We start from the raw sequence: 20,379 nt of genomic DNA on the forward strand, positions 1-20,379 counted from the left end.
CTTAAGGTGACAATAGACACTATACTTCAGTAAAGGAAGGCAGGTGAACAATAGGGTGGGGGTTATTGCTTGGGATGGAGCTTCAAAACAGAATTGGGTTGATTGAGCAAACAGCTTCAGCACACTGTAAAATCTTTCATGATATCCTTTGCCACAAGGTGGCACTGTAGGCTACTTTCCTGCAGCTCGCCTTGCCCATTTCTGCCGTTTTAGTCTTGGGTGTACATTACCAGGGCTGTACAACAGTACTGCTACAGTAGGGCCATATTAGCAGCTTTCTTTTTCAGGTAAAACTGAAGCATTTCAGTAAAATTATTACTGTTTGCATGCAACATATGTAACCATTCTTCCCAGATTGATAGCCATATAGGGAGCTGGAAAAGTAGTTAGGGCAGCATTCTAGCATTTATACCCCCTCCAATCATCCCACAGGTTGTTGCTTGCTATACTTGGATTGACCACAAGCTCCAACGGCTTCATCCCAGTTTTTGTATGTAGGACGGACACTCCGCTCACCTCGTCTTCCTCCTCCTCCTCCTCCTCTTCCTCCCCCTCGGCCAGCAGCTCCACCACGAGTGAGGGGAAGACGCCGACGCGCCCGTCCAGCTCTCCCTCCCAGAAGCCGTCGTCCACGGCGCTGTGGTCGCAGCGCAGCAGCCGGATCAGCGCCCCCTCCTGGAAGGACAGCTCGTCTGCACTCTGCCCGCAGTACTGGTACAGTGCACGCGCCAGCCCTGAGGACCACATCATCATCATCATCATCATCATCAGTGCCACTGGACCCATCCCTACGGCTTATTTCACCCTGCCCTGAAGACCACATCATCATCATCATCATCATCATCATCAGTGCCACTGGACCCATCCCTACGGCTTATTTCACCCTGCCCTGAAGACCACATCATCATCATCATCATCATCATCAGTGCCGCTGGACCCATCCCTACGGCTTATTTCACCCTGCCCTGAAGACCACATCATCATCATCATCATCATCATCAGTGCCACTGGACCCATCCCTACGGCTTATTTCACCCTGCCCTGAAGACCACATCATCATCATCATCATCATCAGTGCCACTGGACCCATCCCTACGGCTTATTTCACCCTGCCCTGAAGACCACATCATCATCATCATCATCAGTGTCACTGGACCCATCCCTACTGCTTATTTCACCCTGCCCTGAAGACCACATCATCATCATCATCAGTGCCACTGGACCCATCCCTACTGCTTATTTCACCCTGCCCTGAAGACCACATCATCATCATCATCATCAGTGCCACTGGACCCATCCCTACGGCTTATTTCACCCTGCCCTGAAGACCACATCATCATCATCATCATCATCAGTGACACTGGACCCATCCCTACTGCTTACTTCACCCTGCCCTGAAGACCACATCATCATCATCATCAGTGCCACTGGACCCATCCCTACTGCTTATTTCACCCTGCCTTGAAGACCACATCATCATCATCATCATCATCATCAGTGCCACTGGACCCATCCCTACGGCTTATTTCACCCTGCCCTGAAGACCACATCATCATCATCATCATCATCATCAGTGACACTGGACCCATCCCTACTGCTTATTTCACCCTGCCCTGCCCTCAACCTTCCACTAGAATTTCTGAGCAGACAGATGATTAACTACAAAAGTAATCTTCTAAGTCTCAGTGAAGGGGTAGCCTTTGGAAAGTTACGTTAGGAAAGTTCAGGAGATGACACAGCTTCTCACTTCATAATAAAATGACAGTGCACTCAGTTCATTTCAGGGCTACAGTGATAAAGTCCCAGTTAATGTCTGCGTAACTTTCAGCCACACATTGTCAGTAAAAGGACATCCTTCCTGCCACACACTGATAATTTCTATTTATTTTTTGTTCATCAGAATTATGTCTCATGCGTGAAACTTCAAATAATATTTACACGTACACATCCTTTCTGAGCAGCTCTGGGAATCTACAGAAATATATCTGAAACATATCTCTCTCTCATGAGATAAGATCGTTGGATTTACTAAACCAAACACATCGGCCGACAGGATTTCCCTGACCTGGCCACCGCATCTCTGCGGTTAAAGGGAAATTGTGACAAGAGGTAGCGAACTGACCCACAGTGTGAGAAGAGCTCTCCTGCCCCCTGGTGGAAGACCCTGGTAATGACTTGGAGCTGTTGGGTGATGAGTCCAGCCGAGGGCTCTCACAGACCGTGCGTGCAGCAGAGCCCCCTGCTGGCGGCCTGAGGAACTGCACGTAACTCTCTGGCACGTATCCGACCTGTCCAGAGGTGTTGCGTGCCTGCAGAAGATTAACAGATTGACTCACAAGACACCAACAGCGCTGTTGCAATGAACTTCCTCAAACAAGTTAAGAAGAAATCTTCACATTGACCTGTATCTCATACGCTAACAGGCAGTGGGCTGACGACAAGGTCAGAGAGGGAAACGGACTGCAGTCTCTTCCTCTTTAAGAACTTTACAATGAAAGTTTAAAAAGTTAAAAGTTCAAATTAATTAAAAAACTTAAAAAGGAATAAATCCCATTCACAAAAGCCAACATACACTCAATTAGCATTTTATTAGGTATTTATTGAAAAACAGCTGAACCTCTTGACCATGTCTGCATGCTTTTTTAGTTGCTGCCACATGATTGAATGATTCAATATTTGGATTTACAAACAGGTGTACAGGTCTAAAGTGCTCAGTGAGTGTAAATGTCATTAAAATGCCTATCGCTGAATTAAAACCCCAACTGTTGACACGTCCCATCAAGATCAGCATTGCGTTGCTTGCTTTTGAGAGTAAATCTGTGTGCAGCGGAAGGAAAAGGGCCGGGTAAACAGAGACACACACGGCTCTGAGACACACCTTTAGCCAGTCCTCCATGTCACCATCCTCAACGACCTGAAGCTCCTCCCCTTCTGTGATTGACAGCTCATCTGCCAGGCAACCCTGTGGGAAGAGACCCAAATGAGACCATAAGCTCTTTCACAGGCTCGGACGAGGACTTCTTCAGTCACATTTGTGATGTTCTCTTGCGCCTCCAGTAGGGGGCACTACGTTGGGCAGCCGCCTCACCTGGTAGCTGTAGATGACCCTACATGGCAAAGGGTATCCACGCTGGCGAGGGCCAGATGTCGACTCGGTGAAAATGTCTGCATTTTCATCGAAATCCTCAAAGTCATTAAATTCAAATTCGTCCTCCTTACAAAACAAAAACATTGACAAACGGGGAAAAAAGGTCAGTCCCCTGATTTTATACTCATCAATTGTGCCATGCTTGTCCGTAACAACAAAAGTGGACTACCACGGGACCTTATTGTACATTGCTCTGGATAAGAGTGTCTTCCACATGTAATGTAATGCAATGATATTAATATACAAGGCGATAGGATCAAACACATTTAGCTTACTCCTCTCCCCCATTTGTACAAGTAATACCTATACAGTTAAGCCCTTTTAGCCTCTTCTATTTGAGCTTCCGATAGGATTTAGCTTATGCTATACCGTAGTGCTAGTTGTGCTCTACCAACTAATTGGATTCTGTGTTGTTGTCTGCCTGTGTATCCTTCATTGTGTGTAATAAGAACAGTTTTACTTGCAAATTGATCACTAAAAAAGATGCAAGGTGAACGCTGTGAGGATATGACCTCCAAAGTGCCCCAGGGGATGCTGGGAGACACTGACCATGGAGGAGACGTCTCCGTTGGAGAGACGGGCCTCGCTGAACCTCCGGTCCCGCTCCAGCTCCTCGTCCACCTGCCCCACGGCGCTGCTCACCCAGGGCTCCACCTCCACCCCCGCCGCGGCCAGCATGCCCAGCCGAGCCTCCGCCTTCAGACGGCTCACCTGCGCGGGAGGCACGCCACACTCTGACCCTGCGGCTGTGACCCTTCACCCCTGACCCCTCCCCTGCAGCCGTTCATCTCCGCCTGGGGACCAATCGGCCTCTATTACATAATGAGAGCATAAGGTTGACTGTCAACTAAGCTTACTGTGTACTACGTTTTGTACTTTCTAGGGGCAGTATGCAAAAAATATCCTCCAGACTATTTTCCAACCGTGCTGTGGAAGTCTCCTATGGTCTGTATTCTACGCACAGGCCTAAGTAACACACCTTCAACCTCTCTGGTTGAAGGTGCGTTACTTAGTGAAATCAGCGTGGTTGGAATGAAAATATGCAAAATCAGAAAATCTGCATATTTTTGCCCCGGTTTGCACATGGTTTGTGCACTGTACTGTATTTTTATCTGCATGATTTTATGCATTTCACTGCTGCCACTGCTGTTTAGTGAGTGTATATCACCCTGGGATTTTAGGTACATTACATGCTAGAAAATTTCTCCAAGTTAACTTTTTCATCCAGTATACTCAAGTGCATTGATTAGGACACAGCCTCTACCACAGTCTAAGGAGGGACACTTAAGCAGTATTAACTTAAGCAGTGGAAATGTTACTGAGCAGTACCATGGCTAGCCTTCAAGGGGCGCTATTGAGCTGGATTATATTTGGGAGTCCCCCCGACCCGACAAAGTAGGTGGAGGCAAAATAGATGAAGATGTCCCAGAGATGTTATGTGCGATTCTCTGAAGTACACTGTAGATAAGCAAATTCATCCCAGCTGAGCACTGCTGCCTGAAGCAGACTCATAAGTGATGACTCATAACTGTCGCTGAGTTTGAATTAGCCTGTGGGCGTGGGTAGCGCACAATGATTCCACAAAAACCACCTGAAACAAACAAGACCGGTGTCGAAATAACGGAAACAAAAGGGAATCTCTTGACAAAAGAGAGTCAAAACTTGCATCAGGATGGAGCTTATCAAACATATCAGTTCCATGTTTACTCAGCAACCAGCGAGCTTTCACTTGTGCCCCCGCTACCCTGTTTAGCTAAGGGAACACACTCTGTTTTCCCTATAGACATGGATTTCCTAGTACAGCGGTGTCAAGATAAATATCAAGGAAAGCGCAGACATTTGTGGTTTCAGCTCAATAACCTGCCAATTAAGGCCTTGAAAAAAAGCAGTCTGTGGCTTCATCAGCCAATCAATAACTTCAATGAACCACTGGTGCTGAAAGCACCCTGAAAACCAGTAGACACTGCAGTTTGACACCTGTGTCCTAGTCAGACCGGGGGCAAATACTTTTTTATGCTTTACTGAGCTCTTTACTTTACTGTCTGGTGTACTGGAACCTATGAAGAACCAAAAGGGCAAAAACTGCTTCTGGTCTTGGCTGGCTCAATTATTCCACCAGGCAAGATCAATCACAAGACTGACCAAAAAACAATATCCAAACAATTATGTATTTGACTCAGGTCTGGTCTTAGTATGAGAACTTTATTGTTAAATACTCTGTTTAAATCCCTCTATGAAGCACTTTGGGCTACCACTTGTTGCATGAAAGGTGCTGTATTCATGCTCTAAAAATAACATTTATTATGATATTATTATGGCGGCACGGATGGCGCAGTGGGTAGCACTGCCGCCTCACAGCAAGGAGGTCCTGGGTTCGAATCCCCGTCGGCCGGGGCCTCTCTGTGCGGAGTTTGCATGTTCTCCCCGTGTCTGCGTGGGTTTCCTCCGGGTACTCCGGTTTCCTCCCACAGTCCAAAGACATGCAGGTTAGGCTGATTGGAGAGTCTAAATTGCCCGTAGGTATGAGTGTGTGAGTGAATGGTGTGTGTGCCCTGCGATGGACTGGCGACCTGTCCAGGGTGTATTCCTGCCTTTCGCCCAATGTATGCTGGGATAGGCTCCAGCCCCCCTGCGACCCTGTTCAGGATAAGCGGGTTCAGATAATGGATGGATGGATGGATGATATTATTATTATTATTAACTCTGAGTAGCGCAGAACGACACCTCTGCCACACTGCCCCCTGGTAGCCTGGCCCCTACCTGCGCCTTCCTAATGCTCTCCTTCACTTCCTCCATCTTCTGCTCCACTCCCGAACCCCTGCCCTCCGCCTGCACCTCCCGTCGCCTCTCCAGTGTGCGCAGGGCCTGAGGGGGGCAGAAACAGGGCATGGGCAGCCCCCCCGAAAAACCTTTCTCAACAGCATCAATCACAGGGGCAGCCTACAGCCTAGTGGTGAAGGCGCTTGACTGGGATCAGGAAGGTTGGTGGTTCAAGCCGCGATGTAGCCACGATAAGATCCATGCAGCAGTTGGGCCCTTGCATCGCACTTAACCCCACATTGCTCCAGGGGGGATTGGCCCCTGCTTAGTCTAATCTAAAAAAACGAAAGATTATGTATTTATTTATTTATTTACAGGGCTTCTGGTCAGGGACCCTGCTCACCCGCTCCCCGTGGGCGATGAGTTTGTAGTCCTTGGCGGACTTGGTGGCCCACTTGCGCGCCTCCTTATCCAGGCAGCTCTCCCCCTCTGTGCTGGTCCTGCTGTGCTGTAGGCTGGACACCTGGGGCACAGGAGACAGGTGAAGCAGGGACAGAGGTGGGGAAAGGGCCTTGGCCCCCCTAGCCTCTGCTTTTTCCACTGGGGGACCGCAAAGGTACCGCACTGTCAACCCCACCAAGCAAATTCAATGCCATGAGCAGATTAGATATCAAAGGGGGGCACAGTGCCAAGAAAAAGAAAGAGTCGATGCTGCACTGCAAATACGTCTTTTTGCTCAAGCCTTTGAATATTGTAATAACACTTGTAATAAGATCTTAGTTTTTCACTGTCAAGTAGAAAATATTAGCTAGCTTCAAGTTACCCTGTTCACACATCTTGAAATTAGTCAAACTGTCTTACCTCATTGGCCATATTTTTGTCTCATTTAGCAAAAAGTAAAAGAAATAAGATTTCAGGTCTCATTATAAGACTAATGTACTTGTTGAGATGTACTTGGAAAAGCATTCCAACCTTTCATAAGAAAATGATGCTTTATTTTACAGCTAAATGTGGAGTCTATGTGTGGCAGTCATTCAAAACATCTGATCAATAACATACTGTACATCTCTAAGACCGGTTTAAGAACCTTCCTGTGGAAATGGAGGGGTGACAACCTCAAAGAATTCTAAACCAAGCAATAAATTCTCATTCAGACTTAAACCTCCATTCTGAAGATGCAATGAACCATTAAATCTTTACAATACAGTTTTCTCATTGGTGCAGTGGGTGGTAGATTTAAGCCAGGTAATCAGGTTCTGCAACTATTCCCTTTAACAAAGACATTATATTACATTACTGGCATTTAACGACTGAACTACTTTTTCGCTATCTATTTACACAGCTGGAAATATACAGAACGAAAATATTCGTCTATTACACCTGACGAATATGCCACAATAGTCACAATTTAAATTTCAAATAGTAAATTTCCTGCTACCATTATTATTATTTTTACTAAATCCATCCACTTAAACAGGGATATTGTCTGCATCTATATTTTAACTCGAAGACTGATCCAAGAAAACCCGAGAGCACTTGAGATGTAATGTACCTTTATTGATCCATGAAAAGGCTTAGGGTAATATGCAATGCATAATATACAGAACACAAAAAATAAGTACGTTTGTCTTATATTTAGACTTAAACATTGAATTTGTATTACTTTTTACTAAATAACACAAAAATATTGCCAAAGAAGTATGACAGTTATTTGTTCTAATCACCTAAATTTGCTAATTTACATGAGGTAGAAGTAATTAGTGAAGTCATGGCAGGACTTTTACTTTCTGCCCCCTGAACTTTCCACCTCTACTTAAAATAACCTACTTTCTACTGGAGAGAAAAAAAATAAGATTTTAAGTCTTGCTTCATTACAAGACTAAAACTCTTGTCAAAACAAGAGAAATGTAGAGAAATGTAGGTTGGGCGTCCAGCAACTGTGCGACTCTGTACCGTGTCACTGGGAACCTTCTGGAAGTGGAACTGTGAGGTCCGTGTGAAGACTGAGGATTCCTGGAGAAAGACCTTGAGGTCCTGCTCCCTGGTCACCTGGCATGGGAAACACAGAAAGCACTGACACCTCCATGCGAACACCAGCCTGCCAAGCGCCGGTGAGGAATGTCGCGGCTGCGGGGAATCCGTGTGGGTGTCCGGCACTTAAAAGGCTTTTCTACAGAAAGACATTTAAGATGGCCGCCCAATCATAGCCTCACCTGGCTGGAGTCTGTGCAGATCCTGGCAAGCTCGCTCTGCGTTGACTGGCAAGTGCCAATCTCCGTGTGACACAGGAGGGTGAGCTGCTCTCGCACCTGGTCGTAAAGGTCCCCGTCCATGGTCTGCACTCAAGGACAGGGACCAGTGTTAAAGGGCATATGCTAAAACAGGGCTACTCAGCTCACACAGTGTTTTCACGGCTTTGCTTTAACCATGCACCACCTGATTTTTTTTTTTTTGTAAGCAGGTACACTCATTAATGTATCTGCTTAGCTCATTAGTCAAATCAGGTGGTGTAGTATGTGGTTGGAGCAAATACCTACAGACACTGCGGGCCCCAGGACCTGGGGTTCAGTAGCCCAGCGCTAACACGTGGAACTAACATGGCATCCCTTCAAAATAAAGCAAGCGTACCACACCGTGTTTACAAGGGTCTGGCAGCCACCTTATTCCTAGCTTCTTTCTCCTCAGAATTTACACTAATGACTCAGAACAGTTTTGTTTACCTAGAAGGGTAGACCTAAAATGCTCTTCCTCACCTACACCACTGAAACTGAAAAAAGTAGAGATTGTACAAGCAACAGTGCATCGCAACACACAAACAGAGATTTTGATTATATCTTGCAGGATTTCAAGGAATAATTGTTATTATTAATGACGCATTGACCGTTTGCATGCTAAGACATAATGAAACAGCTCCTTAGGTTGCAGGAGAAACCTTCTTTTCCACCTAAGATTTTAATCTATTTCCGAGAATACCTCAAAATAAGAGGCAAGTTTTATTGCCCCAGTTTTTCCACAGAATAGTAATCTTGGTTCTTGTATGTTGGGTTTGTGCTCGAAGATAGCATCAGCAGATCAGCACAACTACTAAAACATACTAAACATAAGAGGAATGTTATTTAGAGTGAAGGCTATTCAGAACTTTTACTTTGATCGTTTTTTTTTTTGTTGTTCGTTTATTTTTATTTTTTTCAGTGAGCACTTTCGGCTCTTTGTTCTAGGTGTTTCTGTTTAAGTGTCAGTAGAGCAGCGGGGAGATCCCATCACGCACCTTCATGATGGCGGGCAGCTCGGTGGCGTGGTAGTGCTGGTGGTGGCAGTTGATGGCCACCAGCGTCAGCAGATACTCGTTCCGCACCTCCATGAGCCGACGCTCACACTCGCCGAGACGGTCGTTTAACTGCCCGAGACCGGGAGGGGAGGAGATATTAAAGGCCATTTCATTCGCTAATTTAATGCTAACGGCTCATAACGAGCAAAAAGACGAAGCTATGGCACAGTTGTACGTAATTTGTTCTCCTAATAAAAACAGTAAAGATTCATAGTAAAAACCACTTCAAAAGGGAAAATAAGTATTTAAAATGACTGTCGGACTGACACTACTTCCTTGTTCATCTACTGTCTTCCGTGTTTAATTCTTTTATTTCACTTGCACTACACCAAAGTGAAATATCCCTTTAAGAATGACGAGAAGAGGTTCTATTGACCTCCATGAAATCAGAGGCAGCACTTAAACGACGAAGTCGATTTTGTCGATCATGTAACTGTCTGACAAGCGAGGATTTAACAATTACAAAAAGGCGTCGCTGAAAATATATTATCTGAGGCATAAAACAATGACACTATACAGGACATCAATCCAAGCTCTGACCAGACTCATTACAAAATCACAAGCCCGCTGCTATGAGCATTCTTGGTACAAGGCCAAAAGCACAATTCTGTTGACTCGGCTGCGTCTCTTCGCAGGAGCTAGAACAAATCATAAACGCACTTGACAGACAAAAACAAGTTCCACGAAAGCTTTAATTCTGGGGCGTAAACTGTTGATCTATTACACCTGACGAATATGCCACAATAGTCACAATTTAAATTTCAAATAGTAAATTTCCTGCTACCATTATTATTATTTTTACTAAATCCATCCACTTAAACAGGGATATTGTCTGCATCTATATTTTAACTCGAAGACTGATCCAAGAAAACCCGAGAGCACTTGAGATGTAATGTACCTTTATTGATCCATGAAAAGGCTTAGGGTAATATGCAATGCATATATGCCTGTTTATATGCCAAGGTTTCCTGATTTACACTGCAGTCATCAAACAAACCCTTATACTTAGAGGACTGACTACGCAACATGCACACTGCGACTTGTGCAGACTTGCATCTAGCTGAAAGGCCTACCTTTGCGGTCATCTTGTGGAGGCCTGTTCTAAAGTGGAAAATTCCATGGTCACTCTTTTTGGACCTACGAACACACAGTGGGGGGGATGTTAAGGAATCAAGCCAAAAGCATTCGGATTGTGTATCCGCCCTATTCCAGGACACTCTGCAGGACGTGCACAGAAGTATCACATGCTGAACAGAACCCTTCAGGCTTCAGGTTGGAGTGGAGATCAGTGTGTGTAAACATGTTGATACATGTCTGTACCGCTCCACAAATTCTGTCAGGTGCCGGCTGGGTGAGTCTTTGTACTTAAAGTGTTGCTGAAGAAAATGGCAGGATGGATTCAATGGGAAGGCGAGAACATTCAATTATTTTTCAGATTTTTGAGAGCATACACAAGCACATTCTCTCTGGGTCAAATACGGAACTGAATTGGTTTTGGATTCAAATACTTTTATACACTTCACTGAGCTTGTCTGGTGTATTGTAGAACCTATGAAATACTCTCAAACCCCAGCTTCTGGTCCTTTTGATTGACTAAACTAAAATCAAGCACTCAAGCAAGGAAAAGTACTTATGGAAATGATGTATTTGACTCAGGTCTGACAGTGGAACTGTGCTTTAATAGGACGAGCCAGCCAGCAGACACCCCATACCTGTAATACAAGAGCCCCTGGCACCTCTACCTGGAGAGAAAGCCAGGTATTAATGACACGAGGAAAGCAGGATAAATGTGGGGTAAAGTTTCCCTTTCTTTCTCTCCCCCACTCTCTCTAGGGCCATTACAATGGGTTTTTTCTTTGTGTATCTCAGTTTTCTATCTTTGAGCAGGGTCTTGCCACAATCCTCACCCAGAATCAGACCCGGGTCAAAGACTCAATTCAGTCTTATTTGTATAGCGCTTTTCACAGCAGACAGTCCCAAAGACACTTTACAGAGGAACAGAAGGGAAGAAAAAAGGTCTGGAAATACCAATCCTCAGACCCCAAATAGCACATGAGGTAAACAACTCCTTAGTGGGTGAAAAAAACTCCAATGGGAAGAAATCTCATGAAGAACCTGGCTAAAGGGGATACCCCTCCTCCGCTGGCCTATAGGTTGAGATCATAACAGTGTTAAGGTATGTAATTGCTTTGGATTCAAATATTTGCCTGTGCTTGATCGATCTTGAGTACCAGAAGGCGGGGATTGCTGTTTCTAAGAGTAGTTTATATATGGTTTGAATACACCAGACAAGCTCAGGAAAGCATAAAAAAGTATTTGAATACAAATCGACTAAGTAACTGGTCCGAAGCACTGGCAGACTCACCTGGCCTGGGCGTCGGAGGCTTTCTCCCGGGCCACGCTGGCGATGTGTCCCAGCTGACAGTACCTCTTCTTCACCTCGTTCAGCTCCCGCACGGCCTCCACCAGCTCGCCCTGAACCTGCTGCAGCTGCTCCAGACCCTGAGTGGCACACAGCACACACTGCCATGAGCCCGGCTCCAGCTAACTGCACAGCACACAACACACACTGCCATGAGCCCGGCTAGAGCTAACTGCACAGCACACAACACACACTGCCATGAGCCCGGCTAGAGCTAACTGCACAGCACACAACACACACTGCCATGAGCCCGGCTCCAGCTAACTGCACAGCACACAACACACACTGCCATGAGCCCGGCTAGAGCTAACTGCACAGCACACAACACACACTGCCATGAGCCCGGCTAGAGCTAACTGCACAGCACACAACACACACTGCCATGAGCCCGGCTCCAGCTAACTACACAGTGCACAACACACACTGCCATGAGCCCGGCTCCAGCTAACTGCACAGCACACAACACACTGCCATGAGCCCGGCTCCAGCTAACTGCACAGCACACAACACACTGCCATGAGCCCGGCTCCAGCTAACTGCACAGCGCACAACACACACTGCCATGAGCCCGGCTCCAGCTAACTGCACAGCACACAACACACTGCCATGAGCCCAGCTCCAGCTAACTACACAGCACACAGTGCACTGGAATACAGCATCGCTCAGGATACAGCACGCAGTACACAAGGAATGGCACAGCAGATGAAATGCATGGGACGCTTGAGGATGTGTGAGTCAAATGGGCTTTTCTGAACTTCGCCAGAAAAGAAACAATGGCTTCAACCAGGCAGCAGGGCTGAGAAACAGAGGGCCGTGATGATCTACAACCACAGTTCCTGGTACAGGTGTTCCCCGGGTGTGGTTCTGCTTTGCTTGAGCAACCATCACAGCGCCCCACCCCAACCGTAATCCGCACAGACATTCTCAAACTGTGCAACGTCCTTGATGGAACTGGTATACACTCAGTGACTTATTTTCTAGACTTCCACTGCTGTAGCCTATCCACTTACATTTATGATGCGTTGTGTGTTCAGAGATGCTCTTCTGCATAACACTGTTATGTGGTTATTTGTGTTATCCCCATTCTGATGGTTGATGTGAACATTAACTGAAACTCCTGATAAGTATCTACATGATTGTATGCATTGCGCTACTGCCACACAATTGGCTGATTAGATAATCGTATGAATAAGTAGGTGTAATAAAGTAAAAATGTTCCAAATAAAGTGCTCGATGAATTTCCTTAAGGGATTGGCAAAACATATGTACATATACTACATGCAAATATACATATTGCCACATAATAAGTTTTACATTCTTTGAAAGCCTCGTGGCACTGAGGGTGTTGCCATGGCATTAGGGAGAATGTGTAACAGTAGTAGGTGGTCTCCAGGAGACCGTGCCTGTCAATCACAGCCGCCCCGGCGCTCACCCTCTTGGTCCGCTGCTCGCTGGCGGTGCGCAGGCCCTTCAGCGCCTCGGCGGTAAGAGCGCGGTATCCCTCCGCCGCGCTGACGCGGGACCCCCCGCAGTGCGCCGTGGCCTCCACCAGAGACCTCCAGACGCCAAACACACTCCTGCACACACAGGGAGGCACGGCGCACACACAGTCAACACGGGACACTGATTCATGCCAACTTTTCACTGATGAAACAAAACAAAATAATATATATATATATATATATATATGCCTGCATATTCACGAGTGTGTGTGTGTGTGTATGTGTGTGTGAGCGTGTGTGTGTGTGTGCGTGTGTGTATGTGTGTGTGTGTGTGTGTGTGAGTATGTGTGTGTGTCTGTGTGTGTGTGTGTACGCGTGTGTGTATGTATGTGTGTGCGTGTGCGTGTGTGTGTGTGAGTGTGTGTGTGTGTGTGCGCGTGTGTGTATGTATGTGTGAGTGTGTGTGCGTGTGCGTGTGCGTGTGTGGGTGTGAGTGTCTGCACAAATTCATTTATGTCTGTTCTGGCAAACCTATTCCTTCAACAGCTCCATTTAAATAAAAAACTTGGAGAACAAGATTGACCATGAATCGAAACATCCACACTGCATGAATGAGGAATATTTTCCACCTTGAGGGTTCTTCAGTTTGTAGGTTTTCTGAGAATTGTTATGTCTTTGCAGAATGTGTTTTGTGTATATGTCAGCAGATTTACAACATAATAAAAACTGATAATACAAAAATGACTAATCCCCCCCCCCCATTTTTTCACAAATGAAATTACCCAGAGTTCGCAGCTTCTCCCTTCCCCCTATAACAGTCTTTCTTCTGAAACTGTTGAGCAAGCCTCTGCAATGCCTGGAAAACAGGAAGACAACACTTTTTACATCTGAAACACAACAAGCTAAGTGCTAAAACCACTGCGCTAGAATCACAACAGAAAGAGAGCCTCCATTTTGAGTAACAGTCGGGGTCAAGGGCCACTTCAGCCTTCTTCATTTAAAACAGGACAAAGGGCTCTATTTTAGAGACAGCAGTCCAGCAAACGTACTTGGACGCTGCTGGAATCGCTCATTTATTTTTACACAAAAAAAAAAAGTGTTTTTCCTCCACCTGTCAACTTAAGTCTGCAGTAAGCCCATTCGCATAAACATGGGTTGGCCGGTGCAATAGCGCGCATGCTTTGCAAATTTGGTCTGGACTTATTTATTTGCCTTTCAACCCACACATACCGCATTTTAACACTGAAACCGGCAGTGTGCTATTTTGGTGCTTCCAAACGGATTGCAAAATAAATACAGTATATGCATGCATGTACAGTAAAACTTGCATGCATGAAATATGTATGGAAATGGGAAATTAAGACAGCAGTAGTGTAACAGTATGACTGTTGTCATCTTGTTGTCAAGTCCAATTGCAGAAAACATACAATGTTCAAAACACAATTCCTAAACTCTGTTTGATGTGTTTTTTTAGGCATGTAGGTAACTACTTATTTGTCTTTTTCTTTTTTGTATTTATTTATATCCACTCTCTATTTACACTGTCAGGTATGTATTACTATTTAACTGTCATTATAAATAAGGGGGCGACATGGCTCAGGCAGTAAGAGCAGTTGTCTGGCAGTAGGAGGGTTGCCGGTTCGATCCCCCACCCGGGCTGTGTCGAAGTGTCCCTGAGCAAGACACCTAACCCCTAAATGCTCCTGACGGTGCCTTGCATGGCAGCCAGTCGCCATTGGTGTGTGAGTGTGGGTATGAATGGGTGAATGAGAAGCATCAATTGTACAGCGCTTTGGATTAAGGCGCTATATAAATGCCAACCATTTTACCATTTATTATGAGAATCAAATCAAACTGAATGAGAATCACTACTCATATCAATGTATTGCAGCACCCACAAATACATAAAGGACAAGCCAATATGCGTGAAAACTTTAGAATTGTTTGTACATCTGTGACAGCCACAGAGTGGTCTGTGTTCTCTCCTCATCATATGGTAAATGGTAAATGGTTTTATCCAAAGCGCTGTACATGATGTTTCTCATTCACCCATTCACTCACACACCAGCGGCGATTGGCTGCCATGCAAGGCTCCATCAAACCGGCAAAAAACAACAAGCCCAGCTTCCTGTGTGCAGTCCACAGTCACAAACTTTGTGACCAGCGATGACCTCCAGGGGCCAGCACAGCGCACATCCTTCGCACGGACGGCACACATATTAGCAGTACAGCGAGAGCAACACCCACGCACAAGTCCACTCCGTTTCCCACATGCGGTGAGCCGTGTTTGTATCACCTGGGACTCCTTCCCCAGAGCCTCCTTGCTACATTCCCCACCCCCCCACCCGCCCCCACCCCACCCCAGCTTTTAGGCGGGCAAACTTCCACCCGCCAGCCTGGCATGCCCAGGACTGTGCCTCCCTAAACGAGGCAGCATCAATGAAATACAGTGGACCACAGACAGGAAGAAGGAGAGGGGGATAGCCAGACACTTCATTGTGAAATGCCCGCTGGTTTAATACTCACCGTGGCGGCCATTTTGTAACCAACAAGGATGAAGCAGCAAGAGAGTAGTGGTTGCAGACCGGAGCCACTAAAGATGACTTTGTGAACCACATAATTGCCAATTATTGGCACCCTTGATCAAAATGAAGAAAAAAGCCTGCATACAGTAAACAACACACAACCTATTTACAATAATTGTTAGGGGTGCCAATTGAAGAAAAAAAAAAGAGATTACTTAATAAAAAAACATTGAAACATGACAGTAAATGTATTGAAATAAAAGTATATTGTTTTCCCATATGCTTGAACACAACATTGTATTATTATTATCTGTGTTGTTTACCAAATGCAGCCTTTTTTCATAATTTATCATAAGGGAGCCAGTAATTCTGCAGCCCACTGTATATACAGTACAGTATTACTATGGCAATGGCATGCTACATGTCAAGTCCATGCCATTGTCCAAGGGAGTGAACTTTTCACAACAACAGCTGGCAGGGGATAATATAGTGGTAGTAGTAAACAAGATAACATTACTGCCCCAGATAGGAAAACTATCTAGGGAAATTATTAACGGTAGACATCAGGGCCCAAACTGTAAACTGTGAATGTGTGGTTTCTGTTGCAGACACAAGAATGCTCAGTGCTAGGCAGATGGTGCTCAAAATTACTGCGGCGGCTTTGTGTCATGAGAAACCACAGACGAACAGCTCACGCCAGGATATGGAATGAAGAGAGATATGGCTGTGTGTATGCAGCGGAAGGAAACCCTGCACTGAGTCCAAAATACTTGTTAAGACTGACATACTTTTGGACTGTGAAAAAGAGTGAGAGGAGTCCAGCATGGCTAGGCAGCAAACGTGCAACACGAGGACTGATCTTTTCAACACAAGTAGAAGAGTGAAACACTCTCACCTGGCCATACTCTTTTTCAATGGCTGCCCTCTGTTTGCTGTACGACCTGTGGTTCAGAGGTGAGAACGAGAATTAGCAAATGGATAGCTGCAGAAAGATCCACCAAAAGCAAATCAGATATCACCAAAGTTGGAATGATATCTACGGGACCCACGTGCATATGGAGGAATCATGTCCATAACGTTCTTACTGAGGAAAGCCTACTCGCTGCACTGTCAGAAAGACTCCATCTCATCACGACATCACTCATGGGACACAGAATGTCGTTTCTGTTTTCCATTACCAAGGGCGGGCATGTATTGATTGTTGTTACAGCCTCTCCGACATCAGAGAACTTCATTTATTTACCTACGGCATTAGGCGTCATGTACTCTGAGCACATGCAGTATATCCCTGGTAAAACACTTGGTGAGGCAGATCACACGCACAGCCAGAAGCTGAATGGGGGGGGGGGGGGGTTCAGCCCTGTGGAAAAGAACCTGCTGCAATTTACTTCTGCACAGGACAGCAGATATTTGGATAAACTGCTAAATACAATGACGACATAATTTGGAAAGTTAGAAACAGCAGGGCTTGATATGGATCAATAGCTGCTGCTCTCGTGATGAGACATTTTTCTCTGACAAACACAGATAAAAAATCCACACTGATCATGTAGCAGTTTTTTCCCTTCTAACGTTCCTGTACTGTCGGTAATACTCACAGTTAGTAAAATTACGCGGTTTAGAATGCCACACCGCAATAACGTCTATCTCAAGTATTTTAGTATATTCAGACTTATTTCTTTTTGTTCTTTGCTAAACATGATGCAAATGTTGCCAATGACGCAAGACAGGGGCGGCCTGTAGCGTAGTGGTTAAGGTAAATGACTGGGACACGCAAGGTAAATGACTGGGACACGCAAGGTCTGTGGTTCTAATCCCCGGTGTGTCCACAATAAAATCCGCACAGCCGTTGGGCCCTTGAGCAAGGCCCTTAACCCTGCGTTGCTCCAGGGGAGGATTGTCTCCTGCTTAGTCTAATCAACTGTACGTCGCTCTGGATAAGAGCGTCTGCTAAATGCCAATAATGTAATGTAATGTAATATTTGCCAACGGGGTAAGAAAATTTCACTTGTCAAGCAGTCAACTTAAGAAAAACTAATATTCTTTACTTCACTTGTTTTTTTGCAGTGCACGGCATACAGTACTCGTGTCAAAGACCTATTTGAGGCCAGTGTTAAAGCAACAGAAAAACATTTAAAAGAACCCAAAGATGGTCTTTATTTCAATAATACTGGCCCATTGAGAATAACAGCCACTGCCATTGACCATATCAGTAGCCTCGCTTCATCCAGGCTCAGCACAGCTTCATTTGAAATCGATACAACCTACTTACAGGACCCAAGGAAATGAGGAGAGCAGGTTAGAAAACACAGTAAAGATACGGCTTGGTTTGGCTTGGCCATATTTGCTGTGCACTACCAGACTAGAATTACTGCCCAGATTAAATTCAGAACCACGAATAATGCAAATAAAAAAGTGCAAATGTGCAACACCGACAGACGAGGACAGGACAGGGAGGGCAGGTACAAGGCTTGAAAACTTTGAGAAGACAATTTTATGAATAATTAAAGGACTGCTTTGTGTGCAGGAATCCAATCGTTACGGCTTCATCAGTTTGGCAGGACTGCTTCCATTAAGAGTTGAAAATAGAAAAAAGGAGAAAGCTATTTCACTGAAACTATCTCAGTCAAGGGCTTCTTAGAGTCTGTCGTGCTGTCACACACTGCAGCTGAACACTAGCCACTGAACATTAGCATAAACATCAGCCATAAATCAAGGGCCTGTTATCTACAGCACAGGATTGTGAAAGCTAATGTGTGCCGAATTCAAGAAAGCACTAAACGAACAAACGAGCAAAACTTATAAGTAATCAGATGGCTAACAGGGGCAACTGAATATCAGAATCAGCAAGTGCACATTTTCTGTCCAAGACCAGGGCATTAGTGTCACACCTGATGTCATCCAACAGCTCACTCTCCTGCTGGTGTTTACTCTGTAACCGGGCAACCTGATCAGAAAAGGCCACCTTCACCTCCTGAGCCTCCTTCACCTGCAAATCACACACAGACGTGTCGCCATTGGCCATTTACAGCATATAGGAACAGTTATTTACCCCTCACATTAATGTTCATTCACTTCACAATCATGAAGCCCATATTACCTATGTAATGGGTATGTATATTCATCCTCCAGACGGAAATTAATCAATGGCAATTCGCTAATTGGAGAAAATTGGAGCCTAAATGCTAAGGTCCTGGAGCCTAAAGGCAAGGTCACTGTCACTGTGTCACTGTCTCACCAGTGCTTAAGCTCCTCACACTCCCAATGACAGTCTGTGCTGCTCCAAAAACAGGAACCCCTAAATCCATAAATCCATGTGGCTTCTTTTACTGGTCCAGTACACTTTGTATTCATTATGGTCAAACGCAGAATGTCAGCCTCAAATAACATGACCAAAAAAACCCATAATAATAATAATAATAATAATAATAATAATAATAATAATAATAATAATAATAATATGGTTCTTGCAGAAATTACCTTAAGGGCAAGAGAATGTCGCTTTATCGGTTAGCGCACACACACAAGGCAAGGGCCTAATGAAGCAAAACAGATTTCTAAACATAAAAACAACAACACAGCATTAAACAAGGTGACAACGTACACACAAAAAGACTGTCACAAAATAACGAAAACAACGCCGAACACATATAGGCCTGTATTGAAAGGATTGCATAACAAATGTATTTACTAAGAAATTATCAATTTGGTGTTGTGACTTTAGTTAAATAGGCTACTTAAATGTGAGTGAATCCGAATTGACAGGGCAGCCAATATAAATATCGAATGAAAACAGTTCCATGCATTCTAATGAAGCAACAACTGTTAAAATGTCATGGGGAAATGTGCACCTAACCACGACGTGCCAGCAGTTGTTAGCGGAGAGTTCAAATGAAACAGCTGTCACAAATGTTTGACAGTTACAGCACATATTATCATGATGCTTCTGTAGGATAGTGTACAATAAAAGCGTAGGCTAATCTAAACGATGTCGATCTAATAATACGTCTGTCGTTATTAGACTTTTTATGCTACTCAAACAGTGCCTGTTTTTGTTTAAAATCCCAACGGGAAAGATGGTCAGAAATAGAAGTAACCTCAGCTAAACATGTTGCTCTTGCAACTCTGAAGGCACAAGCGAACAGGGTAAAACAGTGGCCGAGGATGAACAAAACATAAGATAAGATGCAGAAAATAAAGTTTTTGAATCCAAAACAATTTTTTGTTGTAATACGAGACAATAACCAGAACATATCCGCGAGTCTATCTGTTTTTTTTTGGTTGTTTTTTTTGTTGTTGTTTTTTTTCAGTTTTAAAGATTGTTACCTTTCTAGGTGGCGGCTGCATGTTTGTTTTTGTTTCGTTGACCCGGTTTTGTTCTTAATGTATCCTTCAGATTTTGTAATGTTTTGTTTTTCTCTTTTTGATTAATACTTCCCAGACTAAATTTTCGTCTCACCCACTCCAACCCGTCTCTGCATACACACACCACAGCCCATTGAGGTAGGCGGAGCTGCGAAGGGCACCTGCCGCCTCCCCCTGTGGGAGCATGCCCCCTAGCGGAGCATTGAGGAGACGCTCGCATAATGAGCATTATTGTTGAGAATATCGTCTTTGGCCTTAATCACGTCTTGAACAGCCAATATATACTCAGTGAGCACTTTATTAGGTATTTATTATACTTATTTTTTAGACTTCTACTGCTGACTTTTGACCAGTCTGGCCATCCTCTGACCTCTCTCATTAACAAGGTG

The 20,379-nt window shown here is 44.8% G+C and overlaps 1 protein-coding gene across 1 annotated transcript in view; it reads right to left on the minus strand.

Moving 5' to 3' along the window:
• The window catches only part of LOC133123709 (F-BAR and double SH3 domains protein 1-like), a 24,545-nt gene extending 4,455 nt beyond the window's left edge, over window positions 1-20,090 (minus strand). The window contains exons 1-17 of the mRNA XM_061234188.1: window positions 19,952-20,090; window positions 18,517-18,614; window positions 16,521-16,566; window positions 13,883-13,956; window positions 13,091-13,235; window positions 11,602-11,738; window positions 10,310-10,373; window positions 9,177-9,305; window positions 8,122-8,244; window positions 7,862-7,957; window positions 6,312-6,431; window positions 5,909-6,013; window positions 3,698-3,859; window positions 3,089-3,214; window positions 2,879-2,962; window positions 2,123-2,309; window positions 517-734 (exon numbers count right to left, since the gene is read on the minus strand). Of these exons, the coding sequence (XP_061090172.1) occupies window positions 517-734; window positions 2,123-2,309; window positions 2,879-2,962; window positions 3,089-3,214; window positions 3,698-3,859; window positions 5,909-6,013; window positions 6,312-6,431; window positions 7,862-7,957; window positions 8,122-8,244; window positions 9,177-9,305; window positions 10,310-10,373; window positions 11,602-11,738; window positions 13,091-13,235; window positions 13,883-13,956; window positions 16,521-16,566; window positions 18,517-18,614; window positions 19,952-19,972 (1,935 nt within the window). The 5' untranslated portion in view covers window positions 19,973-20,090. The remainder of the gene's footprint in view (window positions 1-516; window positions 735-2,122; window positions 2,310-2,878; window positions 2,963-3,088; window positions 3,215-3,697; window positions 3,860-5,908; window positions 6,014-6,311; window positions 6,432-7,861; window positions 7,958-8,121; window positions 8,245-9,176; window positions 9,306-10,309; window positions 10,374-11,601; window positions 11,739-13,090; window positions 13,236-13,882; window positions 13,957-16,520; window positions 16,567-18,516; window positions 18,615-19,951) is intronic.
• Between the last annotated feature and the right edge of the window lie 289 nt (window positions 20,091-20,379).

Source organism: Conger conger, chromosome 3, assembly GCF_963514075.1.
Source record: "Conger conger chromosome 3, fConCon1.1, whole genome shotgun sequence".
NCBI lineage: Eukaryota > Metazoa > Chordata > Actinopteri > Anguilliformes > Congridae > Conger > Conger conger.